The 17,195-nt window shown below is 43.4% G+C and overlaps 1 protein-coding gene across 3 annotated transcripts in view; it reads right to left on the bottom strand.

Annotated features, from left to right (window-relative positions):
* LOC143291183 (uncharacterized) overlaps positions 1 to 6,862 on the bottom strand; it is an 88,800-nt gene extending 81,938 nt beyond the window's left edge. For all 3 annotated transcript variants that reach the window (XM_076600901.1, XM_076600902.1, XM_076600906.1), the window contains exon 1: positions 6,316 to 6,862. In XM_076600901.1, the coding sequence (XP_076457016.1) occupies positions 6,316 to 6,411 (96 nt within the window). In that variant the 5' untranslated portion in view covers positions 6,412 to 6,862. The remainder of the gene's footprint in view (positions 1 to 6,315) is intronic.
* Positions 6,863 to 17,195: the final 10,333 nt, after the last annotated feature.

Raw genomic sequence — 17,195 nt, 5'->3', positions numbered from 1 at the left:
TATACTCCATGTTTGGTGATACATATACTTACCATGTCAAACTGATGCAAACTAGGCCTATCAGTTTGCTCTGCTTGGCCAAATTTTGCGCGGCTAATAGTCAAAAGACAACCCGTTTTGCCCGGTCTGCTCTTAGCAAGTCAAACACCTCTAAAAGCTATAAGCGCTGAATCATTCCGTGGCCATCGAGAAAAATGCCCCATGAGAACAACGGCAGAGACACGGGGACGGACAGGCGGGCATTTGAGTTTGACCTGATAAGTATATGTATCACCAAACATGGAGTATAATACAAACTCCTCCTTTTGGTGTCATATACTGTACCATGTCAAACTGATGCAGAATTTAAAGCAAATGGAGGAGGGCAACGCCTACTGTGGAGCCCTTGTAACCGAGACGGCAATGTTAGCTGCAACAAAGGAAATCCCCTTGGAACCGTCAGCCCTACGGCTAGTTATACAGAAATCCCTGAGGTAGAAGTTGATGAAGGGATTCTCAGACCACCAGAAGGCTGCCTCCAAGACATGGCAGTGGCACCGAGTGCTGGAAAGCAGACGAAGTAGCTATGGCCCGCACTTCGTGAGCTCTGGCATTAAAACAGCTGATATCCCTGTGAGAATGGGAGTAGGCTCTACGAATGACTTGGGAAACCCAGCGGAAAATGGTGCCTGTAGCGATGTCTTTCTTGTAATTCTCATTGAGGGAGATGAGAAGACGCCTCTGAGAAGAACACCTATGGCGAGACCTATCCCAATAGTATTTGAGACACCGAACAGGGCAGAGATGCCTATCCTCATCATCTTGGGCAAGAATATCAGACAAAGGTCTGACCCTCAGAGAGGGGGAAGGGACCTCAGGGTCTTGGTTCTTAGCCGGGAACTCTGGAAGGAAACGAAGAGTGATGGAACCATCTCTGTGGAAGGCCAGATCTTGTGGCATTCCACTAAGACCGTGAATCTCACTTCCACAACGGCCCACTGCCAGCAACAGAAGGAAAGTGGTCTTGAGGGTGAGTAAGTCGAAAGGAATAGTACCCAATGGCTTGAAGAGTTGTTTTCAAATGAAATCCAGCACCAGGAACAAGTCCCAGAGGGGCACTCTTCTGGGGTTTCTAGCTTCCTTCAGAGAGGCGCCCCTAGCCACCTCTCTGAGCAGGAAATCCGCTTCAAAGGCGGAACCATCTAGCTGTTGATTGTGGTACAGATGGCAGACCTGTACCCTCACACAGAACTAGCAGACAGGTTGAGAACCGAGGAGCAGTGAGCCAGAAAGTTGGCCAGCTGCATGCTCATAGGGTTAATAGGGGGAACATCCCGAGCCGTACATCACCGCAACCATTTCTTCCAGCAAAAGTCATACAAAGTCTCAATTCCCTCCCTCCTTGCTTTGGTGACTATGGAGAGGAGGTCAGAGGAGGCATCACCTCGGGTAAGCGCCGTCGACACAAAGGCTGACCGAGGGGTCGAAGACTTCAATGGTGTTGCTGACAGTTCCAACCACACAGCAGCCACGCGTGCAAGTGGAGCAGTTGAGTATTGGAATGAGGAATCCCCGAACAATGCTGCCTCAGCAGATGAGGTTTGGTGGTTGGTTTTTTTGTGTGTGTTTTTGTTTGTTTGTTGTTTTTTTGGTCACATAAGAATCTTAGCTGTGATATTTATTCAGCACAGATATATGCATCTCTGACACATAGTACAAAACTGACTAGTGTACCCCTGAAACAAACACTACAAAGTATTTGCAGTTGCACTATACAACGTTTGTCAGCGCATACTTCTTTCAAGTGGAAATGCTTGCACATTTTCAGAAAGTGCTGAACAATGATACTGAGACAGTGAGATCCTTGCTACTTCCACAGGCAATGTGAATGTTTACACACACACACTCTCTCTCTCTCTCTCTCCCTCTCACACACACACACACACACACACAGAAAGATAGATAAGTCATAGTTATTGTGGCAAATTTAAACAACTCACTGGCTTGAGATTCTGCACATGCATAATGCAGTGAATAGATCTAACACATTTTGGGGGTTGTATGAAGTTTGACTGAAAATGTGTAACTAAAACAAATGTCATAACATTCAAGCTATAATTATATATTCTTTTCTCTCTTTTTTTGTCACTGCTGTCAGATGTACAAATCCAAGAAGACATCACTGCCACTTCTGCATCAGCAGTAGAAACCAATGCTGCTGACAGTAAATTGAGTAATTTTACAAAATTTAACAAATTTGGAAGTGAAAGTATGTCAACTTTGTTTCCCCCTTTACACCAATCTGACACTGATGACACAGTGAAAGATGACTTATTAGGGCCTTGAAGACTGTTTTGTCATAAAATTTAGACTGAAGGGCGGTCACAGTAGTGGGTGTCAATTTGTAGAGAGTGTGTGTGTGTGTGTGTGTGTGTGTGTGTGTGTGTTAGTTGAGAGCGGACTGATTCAGAAGGCTCACTGGTATTGACAAATTGTGTAACAGTCAAGATTATCATCTGTGTATGAAGATTTTTTTTACAGCTTTCTTCTTGGGAATTGTGGAGTTAGAATGCTCCTGATATTTTTTTTCACACTGATGCAAACAAATATTGCAACTGTTTATATTTATCTGATATAATGTTGATTTTTTGCAATATATACATGGTCATCACTTGTAGTTGTATACAAGAGATAATTTGATTTCAACAGTCAAAGCTTTATAATGTTGATTTTTTGCAATATATACATGGTCATCACTTGTATACAAGAGATAATTTGATTTCAACAGCCAAAGCTTATACCCACTGCTTGCTAATGATATTGATCAAATGGTGCATTTCAATAAGACTTCAGAAACTAGCTGTGATTTTTTTTTCGTTTTTTTCTTCTCTTTGAGGGAAAAAGGTGAGGGGGTAGGGTGGGTGCAGTGTGGTTCAAACCAGTTAAGATTCACTGCAGAGTTTTGTTTTTTTTCTTTCTGATCATGGAAACAAACAAAAAAACTTTGTGAATGTAGACATTGTACTTTGATACAGATGTATATCACACACACACACACACACACACACACACACACACACACACACACACATGCACAACATCCAAAACTAAATGGTGGTCACATCATAAATAACTCAAATTGTTTAGACAATTGTTCATTGTTTAGCATTTAGGTATGAATGAATGACACAAAAAAATAAAAGAAAATATCTTTAAAAAAAAAAAAAAAAAAGTGATTTTCTTCAAGTCTGTTTGAGTTTGACTCAGACCTGTTTACACTGCATTTTGTAAACAGTACAAATCTGATTGTACAGATTTGACAACAAGCAATAAGCAAATGAAATATATATATATATCTATATATATATCTATATATATATATATATATATATATATATATACACGACTAAAAAAAATACAGGAAATAAAAGATGGGAGGTGGGGCACGCAACTGTAAATAAATGCAAATATTTCCACTAAGAATTTACAGCACTACTAGTTTCTAAAAAAAAATGGCATCAAAGAGAAAACTGGTATGTACATTGTATGTGTTAATCCTTTGGCCAGTTTTTAGATACAATGAACTTATAGTTACAGGTTTCCATAAAAGAAATACATATTCTAATCTGGTGAAAGTACAGGCATATCCATTTTGGGTAAACAGGCCAGCTGATTGTACCAGACTGGTGTGTCTGAATGTCTGGGAGTCTTGAAAAGACTTCTCAATGCATGTCACTTGTAATGATGAGTGAGTTAGTACTGTATACACACATGCATGCATGTTACACCATAAGATGAAATCATTCTTTACTTGCAGTTAATCATCAATGCAACTGTGATGAAACACACATGAATCAGTCTTGATGATGATTATCTTTAATCAAATTCCATGCACAGCTCCACCACTCTTCTCCCCACAATTTCCATGCTAAATTGCACCACTCATTTGCCCACAGATTTCCATGCTCAACTCCAACACTCTCCTCCCCACAGTATGTATTAAAAAGTCAAGTGATAGAAAAGCCAGAAAAAGATCAAATTCATTGGAACAGCAAATGAGCAATGGCCTTTTTCTCAAGTCTGAAATCTGTTTTTAGAAGGCGCGCACGCACGCGCGCACACACACACACACACACGAAACACACACACACTCACTCACTCATAGTATGTAGCAACAATATGAAATGTTAGAATGTATACAGATTCTGAATGAATGGGTCACACACAGGAGCGATACTTTTTTCTTCAGTTCAGTTGTTAAAAACCTGTGGGAGGTTTATGTCGCTGTGACAGCAGAAATGTCTCTGTGACAGCAGAAACTGACTTGACTTCGCCTTCTTGTTTCTGGTTCCGCAACAACTGAAAATCTTTGCACGACTAACAAGTTCAAGGTCTATTGTTCGTTAGGAAACCGGAAGTCAGTGAAAAGTTCAACCCCTTCACACTGGGATGTCCGGATAAGGCAATATGGCGACTCCACCCACTGAAACTGAAAGTGCTCTTGTATCCATGAAAATTAAAGAACCGAAAGAGTATTTTTTTAAAAAAACAAAAAACGGACAATTGATAAGTGGCACAAATCTATATACATTCTAGTATTTCATATTGTTGCTACATAGCACGAGTGAGTGTGAGTGAGTGAGTGAGTGAGTGAGTGTGTGTGTGTGTGTGTGTGTGTGTGTGTGTGTGTGTGTGTGTGTGTGTGTGTGTGTCTGAGAAAATGGCCATTGCTGTTCCAATGAATTTGATCTTTTTCTGGTTTTTCTATCACATTACTTTTTCTTCTTTTTTTTTTTAACTGGAGTAGCTTTAATACATATTGTGGGGATGAGAGTGTTGGAGTGGGGCATGGAAATATGTGGGGAAATGAGTGGTGCAGTTTCGCATGTAAATTGTGGGGAAAAGAGTGGTGGAGCTGTGCATGGAATTTGATTAAAGATAATCATCATCAAGACTGATTCATGTGTGTTTCATCACAGTTACATTGATGATTGATGATTAACTGCAAGTAAAGAATGATTTCATCTTGTGGTGTAGCATGCATGCATGTGTGCATACAGTACTCATACATCATTACAAGTGACGTGCATTGATAAGTCTTCTCAAGATTTCCAGACATTCAGACACACCAGTCTGGTACAATCAGCTGGCCTGTTTACCCAAAATGGATATGCCTGTGCTTTCACCAGGTTAAATATGTATTTCTTTTATGGAAACCTGTAAGTTCATTGTATCTAACGACTGGCCAAAGGATTAACGCATGTATACCAGTTTTCTCTTTGATGCCATTTTTTAGAAACTGGTAGTGCTGTAAATTCTTAGTGAAAATATTTGCATTTATTTACATTTGCATGCCCAACCTCCCATTTTTTATTTCCTTTTGTTCATTGCTTGTTGTCAAATCTGCTGTACAATCGATGAACTCACAACTTTCACTTTCAGAGACTTCTCACGAATTCTCTTTCCGGCTTTATCAAGGGCAAATTACTCAATTTTTTTCTAATGAACAAGGTCTGTACACGTCCCAGATGTTTTCACAAAGTTTGACAAATTAAATTACTGTGCAAGGCCTTGACCTTTATCTTAGCCAAGAAAACAATAAGTGAATCACTGAATGGCATAAATTGATAAAATTTTTCTTCCTGTTACTTTATTTCAATAATTCTTACGATAATCTATTGTTGAGAAAATGATGACAACACCATTATAAAATCATTGTTAATTTTTAAAATGATCATAATCATGCACTTCATAATTCAAGGAATGGTCTTACTGTAACACACTAAGCAGACTTGCTCCTTTTTTAGTTTCATTCACACCTCTTCAGAGATAGTACTAGTATCCAGTTTGCACGGTCTTGTTTAAATCCTTCAGTGAATATTGTAGTTTTCATTACACACACACACACACACACACTGGTATGACAACACAATGTCAAATAATTTCAATCATCTGGCTGTATGTAATTTTATAATAGAACTTGTACAATGCATACATTTTACACAAGACATTGATGATATAACTTGAAGGAGAAAAAAAAGTACTCTCCTCCCAGTCCATTCGGAATTAAGGAATGCCAGTAATGAATAATTGGATTCTGCTGACTGCACATATCAATTTATCATCCAGATCCAGACACACACACACACGTATATGTGTGTGTGTATATATATATATATATATATATATATAATACAGATAGATACAGATCTGTATAAATTTATCTGTATTCTGACACATTAATAAACAACTGTCATCGAACTTGAACTTTGTTGGAGACAACAGACGATAAAAGAACAAAACGTCAAAGAAAACTGGACAGCACTTTTCACTTACTTTCATCTTTTTCAGGTAGCCTGTCAACTGGATATCGGACCCTGGCATCTCAAAATGTCGCAACCCCCCACTCGAGGTACTGATACGGTCATCCATTGTGATTGTCGACAATCCTTAATATTTTGCGCGATGCGTGTTGTGTGAAAACTGAGTGAAACTGACAGGCCAAATGACAGTTACTAAAATGTTACGGCTGGAAGACAGTAAACACATACTTTTTCCACTTAAAAACAGTCTCGTCACCACCAAAAGTAAATGAACAACTCATAATGAACTTCCATTTTCACACAGACGGTGAACGATAATCTCTGGTCAGTCACCCTGACTTGGTGAAATTCGAACTACACAGACTTCATGCTACATATATTTCTCGTCGGTCGCTGCTGGACTAACTTGAGCACGTGTATCAACAGTCAGTCAGTCAGAAAGACAGCTTTTGCTTCCAAGCATCACTGTAACGATGAAGGCGGACGTTGTGGTTGTCGGAAATCAGACGAAGCCAAGTGATTGAGAGTCAAGGACGTTTGAGCAACACAATCGTCGCCATTTTCTCGGTCACGTGGTATTGCCTTACATGTAAACAGCCTACACGCATGCGTCAACGTGAAAAACAAGATGGGGTGGCCGATTTGATAAGGCCATCAAAGTCTTACTGTCCACGTCGACATACACTGGCTTTAGTCCGTTATTTCATTCCGAACCCCTCCACAAAATTATTGGGTGGTGTTTTTTCATGAGACAGAAAGCCCTTTTTTTCATAATTTACTCGAACATTCCAACGTTTTTGTTTTCTTTTGTTTTTTTGATATTGATTAACAATTGGACATGCGCCGGAGGACTCGACACACAGCTTCTTATATAAAACCCATACCAAACCCAGGAAAGGACCATCGTCAGGTAAGCGGCTACCGAATCCTAACCATGCAAAACATTGCTGGAAAGCTCGTGGAGCAAATCATAGGGGTGCAAGTCGTCCGGCATATGCCGGAAATTCGGCACAGAACATCTTGACTTTGGGTAGTTTCCGGCATGGAGAAATTTGTTTTGGTAGTTTTCGGTGTAGTATCCCAGATTGTCCGCCACCTGGAAACGTCCACCGGGGACTATTTGACCGCTGGAAATGTCCCCAGGGGACTTTCTCGCCGTTCATAATGACATTTCCAGCGGCCAAAATGTCCCCCTTCTTGCGATTTAGCCTCGTTCTGAAATGTCTTCCCTACCCTGAAAATGCTCCCCCCCCCTTCCCCCCGCCTTGTGTCCTGAAACGTCCCCTCCGCCGACAATGCCCCCCCCCCCCCCCCGCACCCCCCCCCCCAAAAAAAAACCCCGCCCCCCTCAGTTCGCCTCCCTGCCCGTTTTTCTCCCACAAAACATTTGCTACATCTGCCCGCGAGTACGTGGTGTGTGTGTGTGTGTGTGTGTGCCGTGTGCGTACGTGCGTCACGGTGTATGTGTGCGTGATCTCGCGCGGCGCGCACGCGTGCCAGCTGCGTGTGTACTTGCGTTTGCGCGCGTGTGTGTGCCTGTGTGTGTAGTGTGTGTGTATGTGTGTGTGTGTGAATAGATAAGACCCATGTTTTTTTGTTGTTGTTTTTTGTCAATTTCTTTTGTTTTTCGAAATTATCAGTACAATACAAAATCAGTGCAAATGATATTATCTTCAAATGAGTAAAATTCATAATATTGGTGTGTGTGTTTTTAGAGACTGAAAGACGCGTTTGCAGTGTCGTGTAAACACTGCATATGACGGTCAACATGACACACTGCACATGCACACAAGCACATGTACACGTATGCAGGCTATAATACGTACTTACCGGCTCATGAGTAATTACACTTCAAGTTGCAAATACACGCACCAGTTCACGCACGAACTTATGCATAGTACGCACACACACTGACACACATTCACGTCACACACACACACACACACACACACACACACACACACACACACACACACACACACACACACACTGGCACAGAGAGAGAGAGAGAGAGAGATAGAAGATGGTTTATTCAGTCAAGGCCATAGCCCCATATGAACAGGGGGCAACAACAAAATTTTGTTTTGTATGTGTCATTGTAATTGTTAATGCAAACAGTGCAGCATATTCCATAACAAGCTCCAATAAAACTAGGATATAAGTGTCTCTCTTAAATGAAATGCTTTAGAGAGAAACAAAGCAAAACTACGTATAGTGTTTTCATCCACCGATGACATCAGTAAACACAGTCGAAACGTATACGGATATGCATAATATTTTTTAGGAATGAGCTGGATTCGGAGGTCATTTAGGACAGGACATTTCAAAACAAAATGGACTTCACCCTCTCCGCACAAAGGACACATTAAATCAGAATGATATATGGATTTATAACGATATCTATCGTATGTTTAATTCAGAGATACCAAATCGGAATTTAGTGAGAATAAGTCGTAGGTGTCTGTTCAAATCAATCAAAAGGTATCACTTCACTATGTGATCTGAAATATAAACTCGAAGAGAGAGATAGAGAGAGAAAGCACACATTTAAAACGGGTTTTTACTTCTCTGAATTCTCTCTTTTCTTTTTATTGATTACAAAAATGCAATGAAATGTGAAATAAATAAATAAATAAATAAAAATAGATAGATAAAATTTAAATAACCCCAGGAAGATGAAATGAGTTACTGTTCTACGCGATCTCATCATAACGGAAACGATCATGATTACGATTCCGATTTCGGAAATTTTTCCAAAATTCCGATTTGGAAATGAATGCTAACTCTGAGCCATGATGTCATCGGACAAGTCAATGTCCAGCTAATTCTGGATCTGGTAGTGTACGTCGCAGACGCCACTTCTGGCGATATAGACGCGACGGAACTTGGACTCGGAGGACGCATGTACCTGGTAGGAAAAAAAATTAATAGTCTAAGAAGACCTAAGGAAAACTGTCTACCCTGGGTTAAGACCATCAACCCCCTCCCCCCCACCCCCACCCCCACCCCCACCCCCCGATTCGGCCGGAAGGGTCCAGGCCCTACTTCCAGCAGCAAGACCTTAATTTTTTTTTTTTTTTTTTTCCAGTGGTTGCTGGTCACAGACTCAGATGGCGATCTGGTCAGCGCTGATGAAAATGCGCTGACTGAGCCTGCAGTGACGGTGGCCTCACTCAGTTGGTTCCACTCCATAGCAGTCCTGATGAAGAAAGAGTTACGATATTGCTCTGTTCTCGCGTCGGGGACCCGGCATCCACGGGAGTGGTTGATGGCCTGTCTTTCAACTACATTTGTTTTTTGAATCCCTCAAAACTGGTGGGTTTAATTCTGCGGCGATTTGTTGGGGGCCGGGGTTAGGAGTTTATCTGCTGGGATAGCTGGTAGGACCCCTTCAGCAATCTTACAGAAGAAGCTGAGGCGTTGGTGCCTGCGTCTTTCCTCCAGGGGCGGCAGGTTTAGTTCCTTCAGCATGCCACTTACGCATCCAGGGTTCCTGGACTTGTAGTCTTCGGTAATAAAGTGTGCTGCTTGACGTTGCACTCTCTCCAGCTTTTCGATGTCCTGTCTCTGGTGCAGGTCCCACACTGTCGCACTGTATTCCAGCTTGGATCTGACCAATGCCGTATATGCCAGGCGCCTGCAGTCTTTGGGACAGTTTCGGAGGTTCCGGCACAGGAATCCTACAGTCGATCCAGCTTTGCGGCTGATATTGGAGATATGTGGGGACCATTTCAAATCGCTGGCGATTTGTACTCCAAGATAGGGTTCTCTTGTACTTGTTTGAGTATTACTCCTCCAGGCTATAGAGGTAGGACGAAGTGCTTTTGATGGAGAGCAGATGGCACTTCTGGGCGTTGAAACGCATGCCCCACTTCTTTGCCCATTCTTCTAGGTGTCTGCCTGCAGGGTCAGATGGTCCTGGAAGCTGTGAATTTCCCGGTACAGCAAGCAGTCATCAGCAAAGAGGCGTACTGTTGATCTTACAGATTCCGGCAGGTCATTGATGTGGCAGAGGAAGAGTAATGGACCGAGCACTGTGCCTTGTGGGACGCCGGATGCAACTGCTGCTTCTTCGGATGCCTCGCCATCCAGAACTACCCTCATCTTCCTTCCTCCCAGGAAGTTGCTGAGCCATGTGTAAACTGGGCCTCTGACACCATAGTGATCCATTTTATGCAAAAGTTTGCTATGGGGAGCCGTGTCAAAGGCTTTGCTGAAGTCAAGGACTATCACATCTGCCTGCCTCCCGGCATCATTTGACTTATGGAGATCATTCGTCATGGTGAGGAGTTGCGTCTCACCAGAGTGGCCAACCCTGAAGCCATGGTTTTTGTTCGATAGGATTCCATGCTTCTCTAAGTGTGGTCGGAGGTGTCGGCAAACAATATGTTCCAGAAGTTTACAAGCCACTGAGGTAAGCGAAACTGGCCTGTAGTTTTCTGCTCGGTTTTTGTCACCTTTCTTATGGATGGCCGCGATGTTTGCTGAGCGCCAGTCAGATGGTAGTTGTCCAGTCTGGAGAGAGTGGTTGAAAACGGTTGTAAGGGGTGGCGCAATGGATTCTGCGCAAGTTTTCAGCACTCTGTTCGGTATGCCATCTGGGCCAGGGGATTTGGATGGATTCAAATTCCTCAGCAGTTTCAGTATGCCGTTTGCCTCCACGGACAAATTGTCGATGGTCGGGTAGGCTGGTCCATCCATTGCTGGTAGTGCTGCTTCATCTTCTCTCGTGAATACCGAGCAGAACTGCTGCACGAGGATCCGAGCTTTGGTGATACTGTCGCTATGAAGTGTAGAACCTTTCTTCAGGGTGCTACTCCGACACTGTCCTGGCGCCTCGCTTTCACATACAGCCAGAATGGCTTGGAGCTGTTCTCCTTCAGGTCTTTTTCAATTTACGTACTCCCACTCGGTCCCCCTGAACTCTCTCCTGCATTCTTTTTGACAGAACCTGTAGTTTTTCCAGTTACTGTATTTCTTTGCTTGTTTGTATAGCCGCTTTTTTCTTCTCAGTAGCTTCCTAATGTGTCTGTTGATCCATGGAAGGCTGTAGTTTTTTCGCCGGAGGTTTGATGGGATATGTGTCTCGACGGCTGACATTAACGATGTCTTGAACTCGCCCCATATGGATTCAGTATCTGCACCTTCTTTGCTCATGTCTTTGATGGTCTCAGCGATCTTGTTTATGTCCGTGTTGTTGTCTTCCCACTTCGCTTTTGAGTAAAGATAGTGACGTCGTGGCTTTCCTCTTGCTCTTTGTGGCTTGGTTTCAAAGTCTGTTACTACTGCATGGTGATCCGACACTCCAGGGATAGATGAAGAGCTCCTGGTGAGTGATGGGTTTGAGGTAAAAACCAAGTCAAGCATATTGTTCTCCCTGGTTGGCTGTTCATGGACCTGGGTTAGCTGGCCAGCTGAGGTGATGTCAATGAGCTCCAACTGTACTAGCCGGTCTGGTACGTTAGGGGCGACTGTGGCGGTGTTCCAGTCGACATCCGGACAGTTGAAGTCTCCTGCCAAGAGGACAGTTTGCTGTTTCTGAGAACTAGTGATTTTTTAAAGTTTCAGTTTCAGTTTCAGTAGCTCAAGGAGGCGTCACTGCGTTCGGACAAATCCATATACGCTACACCACATCTGCCAAGCAGATGCCTAACCAGCAGCGTAACCCAACGCGCTTAGTCAGGCCTTGAGGAAAAAAAAAAAGGAAAAAAAAAAGGTGAATAAATTATATATAAGCAAATAGATGTAAAACATGAAGACACACATTCACATATACACCCACACATACATAACAGATATGCACCGAACATGCAGTTTCACAGATATGAAAGCACAGTCAAATACATATAAACGTACATGAGCTCCAACACACACACACACACCACACACGTTACCCTGCACCTCCTCTACCCCCGTCCTCCACACACTCATTTCTAGTCTACGTATCACAGCTTCCACGGCACACACACACACACACACACACACAATGTGATTTTTTTAAGGCTTTTGTTTAGTTCGCCTATGTCTTTCTGTGAGCGGTGGGGCATGTAGAAACAGCCGACAGTCAGGTCCTTGTTTCCCTGAAGGCGGATCTTCACCCAGATCGTCTCGCAGTCTGCATCGAGCTCTGGAAGCGCTGATGACACAAGGCTTTTTTGCACCAGGATGAATACCCCACCCCCTAAGGTTCCTCTGTCCTTTATGTAGGCCGCATATTCTTCTGGGAAGGCCTCACCCGCTCTGTTATCTGGTCCCAGCCAGGACTCAATACCGCACAGAACATCTGGCTTGGTGTTTTGGATCGTAGCATGAAATTCTGCTCTGTTTGTGATGACACTCCGGCAATTGACAGTGAGCACCCTCAAGTTCTTTTTCTTTGGTGCTCGGATGGAACTGCTTTTGTTGGATGTTGAGCCTGGGTTTGAGAGCCGACGTGGTTAACTGTGGTGCTAGGGAGTCTTATTTTCACTTGGAGATGGACTATGCTGGGTGCCATTCATTAGGTGTTGCTGTGGTTGTGTTATGGAAGCTGGTTTTTCCTTGTTTTTGCTTAGGCTGAGGGGGCTGCTGGTTTTGATAAGAGAGGAGGAGTTGAAGGAATCAATAGATAGGTCTGATAAAAGTTGTTACTATCTATACAGTAGCTGTGGAAGGTGAAGCTACTGCAGTTGATGCTGTCACATTTATGACATATCCACTGCACGCTCTGATGTTGAAGCAGGTTGAAGTCCGGAGTGCACAATTCCATGCAAGACCTGTGATACCACACATCACATTCATCGAAAGCAACACAGTCAGTGTTCCGGTCGCAAAGGCCACAGGGGAAGGTACTTGCTTGTCGGTGTGGCCCAGGATTACAATGCACATCGCCCGCCAGCATGAGAGATAGAACAAGGAACGTACTGACCTGGTACTTTCTGTAGTGGCAGGGCTTCAGGCTCTGTCTTATTTTCCTCCCAAGCAGAAGTGGCCCAGGCGTGTGGAGAGAAGTCTTTCCTGGCAGGGGTGAGTTGATGTGGACGTAGAAGATGACAAGGAGGAGCAAACTTGCAGAAAGTCCGGCCATGGTGATGTTTTCAATTGACCACTTTTGATATTTCTGTTTTGTTTATATTTTGGACTCTTTTAAAGATGGCGGAACTTCTGGGTTGTAAGTTTCAATTTCAGTTTTGACGTTTCTAACGGTACAAAAGTTTATGAAGAATTCAGTTTCCTTTACTTTACCTTTCTACTGTCTTTATAAATGTAATTTTGAAAAAAAAAAAAAAGCTACAAAAACTATTATTTAGGATCGAAAAGTTAAAAATGTTCGCAAGCAGATTACAGTGGTACTTCTGCTCGCGCATGCACCCTCCTAATTAGGCTATAAACGGGGAACAAGGAAGAAGGTGGACAAAATATTAAGGATATTTTTCATGAGTTACAGCGTGTTAGGTTGTTTGATTCAAAATCAAAGAAAGATCACTTGGATTCACTTGAATAAAGCGTATATATATGTACAAAGATGTTTCACTTCAGAGCTGTGCATGACCTTGTTGCGGCACGTATTGTCGCCCCTGCATGTATTGCCCTTCACATATTGTCGCCGGCGACAATACGTGCAGACACTCACTGCATGTATTGTCGTCCTTCTGCACATAATTGTCGCCGGCGACAATAAACCTGAAATAAAAATTATGTGCCGACCCTCACTGCACATATTGTCGCACTTCTGCAATATATGCCACTGCCAAAAAAGAGCTGCGCAGTCGGAGTGCGCTTGGCCTAATCAGTGTCGTGTTGTTCTTATTATAGTTGTGTGTGATATTGTTATGTGCTTGTTTGTGTGAGTGTATGCATGCGCGTGTATTTCGTGTTTGTGTTTGGGAGTACATTCGTGTTTGTGTAAAAGGGAAATGTGGTGGGAAAGGTGGGGGTATGTGTGCGGGTGTATTTGGCATGTGTGTGTATGTGTATGAGTGTGCGTGCATGTTTGCGTGCGCGCGCGCGTGTGTGTGTGTGTGACCACGTAACAGGCCTGTTTATGATTTCCCATTTCTCCCTGTATATGTGTGTGTGTGTGTGCGCTGTCTGTGTGTGTGTGTGTGTCAGTGTGTGTGTGTGCGTGTTATCTTATCAGCGAGGGCACAACTGTTTAACAACGCTACACTAGTAGTCATAATAGTTACTCCTCAAACAGTAGAAGTTCGGGATCTTGACTTGATGAAAAGTCATGAGTGGATAGGTTTAACTGGTTAGATTTGGCTTCTGTCACGGCGCGCGCGCGCGCGTGTGTGTGTATGATTGTTGAGTGTGTGTGTGTGTGTGTGTGTGCTCGTGTGTGGGTGGGTGGGTGTACGCTTGTGCGCGTGTGCTTAAGAGAGAGAGAGAGAGAGTACCTCTGTGAGTGTGTGTGTGTGTGTGCAAGCACGGAGTATCAAATATATGAACCGAACCAACACACACACACGCACACACACACACACACACACACACGCACACACACAGAGGATGTTAAATGTTCTTCCTTCAGTGTGTGTCACCAGTCTTGTAGGTCTGCACCAAACAGGACGTTAATGCGACCATGTAGGGAATGCGAAGAACGTCTTCGCTGAGAACCCGAACATGTTTCTGTTCAAGTTGAAGACAGCAGCATCGAAGACAGTCCCCACCCCATGGCGGCATCTGCTTCCACAGCTGTCTAACTGAAGAAGGTTTTATGACTGTATTTGAAGAACGGCGTCGACAACATCGTAACCGCTTGCTTGCAGGTGTTACACAGAACAAGTTCAAAGGTCGTTGTACTTTAGGGAAATAAAACCTCTTTGTACTTTCACTTTCACCGCGCTAGACAAACGAACAGCACATTCCTATTCATCCAGCCCCGTCACTGCATGTTCGCACAACACACACATACGCGCGCGCGCATATAAACACGCATACGGGCGCACACGGCACACACATTCATACGAGTACACACACACTCATGTAAACACACACACACACACTCTCTCTCTCTCTCACACGCACACACACACACACATACATACACACACACACACACACACACATACGCACGCACACACACTGATTCCATGAAAAAGTAACCAGTATTTTTTTTTAAGAATCACCTCTATTTAAGAAACAAAGACAAAGAGAATGAAACAGGAGCTAGAGACACAGACAGAGGATCAGAAACAAAGAGAAGGGGGTGGACTGCGCAATAAAATAACCATCCATAAAACATCTTTTCAAGATTTTGTATGCTATCATTTACTCATTCCTTGTGGTCTTTCTTCATAATACATTTATCGTTTTTTGACATTTTCCTATTTGAGGGGTGGATGAAAAAAAAAGCAATTCCTTGCTTATTCCATTCCCCGGCCTTAGAAATAAAATGCATCTTCACTTTCATATCTCTCTCTCTTTCACTACAACATTTATCTTAGTCATCATCATAATACTATCATCATTTCTACAATGATTTTTTTGCTCTAAAAATTGGCGACAATATATGCAATGAGGACTGCCGGCACGTATTGTCGCTGGCGGCAATCCATGCCGGGGCGACAATACATGCAGGGGCGACAATACGTGCCGCAACAGACCTCCTTCCCTCGACTACAAACTTGGTGAAATGGGGGAAAGCATAGGACCCTGCGTGCCTCACTCTGCCATGGCAAACAAACAGTGGAAGATGTCCTCAGCTCATGCAAAGTGGCGTTAAGCCAAGGACGGTACACATGGAGGCACAACCAAGTGCTAAAAGAAACTGCGCACGTGGTTAGCACTGTCCAAGAAGTACCCACACCACCAGAAGTTCCAGTAGAGTTCCTCTCTGCAGAAAGCAATAAAGTCTGGCCAGGACCAGCTGTAACATACAAAGCATGGAAACGTGGGCTGCTGGATGCTGCCGAAGATTGGGAGCGCGCAGCTGACCTACCAGAGGGGAAGAAACCCCCGGAAATCACCAGCAAGAGCGGCACGAGACCTGACATAGTACTCCACTCCAAGGCAACGAAACAAACGATTCTGATTGAGCTCACTGTGCCATACGAAAGCAGAATGGAGGAATTCCACATCTACAAGACTGAGAAGTATGCTAGTCTAGCCTGCAGCCTGAGAAAATCTGGCTTCCATGCCAAAGTCCTCGCCATAGAAATTGAGGCAAGAGGGTTTGTGAGCGCATCTACCTACAGCCTGTCGATTTCTGGCAGAGAGAGGACACGGGCTCTCAAGGCAATGGCAGAAGCAGCAGAAAAGAGTTCCGGTTGAGTCTGGTCGAGGAGGAATGAAAGTAAACTTCATAAGGATTAAATTTTCCAACTGGGCATACAATGGCTCAGTGGTAAAAACGTCTGCCAGAAAGGTGACTCAGTCCTGAAGTAGCGACCACCCTGGAGGCGCGGGCTCGAACCTGCTGAGGACTAGGGGGGGGAAAAGGCGGCAATCAATACAAGGGCATCCAGGAGTCATGACCTGGGTGCGGCCCGGCCCCCTGAGAGTGTAAGGAGTTAAGGCCGAAACACTTGACTGATGGGGGCTTCTTCTCTGAAAACTTAAATTTGTACTGTCCAGCTCTTCCCAGACTTTCGTATCATCGCCCGTTTTATTGTTCTCTCTTGATTTCAGTTTAGGATATGTAATGGGACATTTGACAAATTCATCCTCCTTCTGAAATACCGCTTCAATTAAGATTTGCTGAACATTACTTATCGTTTATTATCCATATACATAATATATATATATATCCATATATATATAAACGATATTGTAAACAATGTACATTTGAAGGAAATTTTTCAGGTAAATACACACACACACACACACACACACACATGCTCACAAACACACACACACGCACGCACACACATTCACACACGCGTGAGCTTTAATATCAATGACAATAGAATA

Source organism: Babylonia areolata, chromosome 16 (genome assembly GCF_041734735.1).
Source record: "Babylonia areolata isolate BAREFJ2019XMU chromosome 16, ASM4173473v1, whole genome shotgun sequence".
Classification (NCBI taxonomy): Eukaryota; Metazoa; Mollusca; class Gastropoda; order Neogastropoda; family Buccinidae; genus Babylonia; species Babylonia areolata.
Note: the sequence above shows the minus strand (reverse complement) of the source record. Positions and strands in the feature narration are given on the sequence as shown.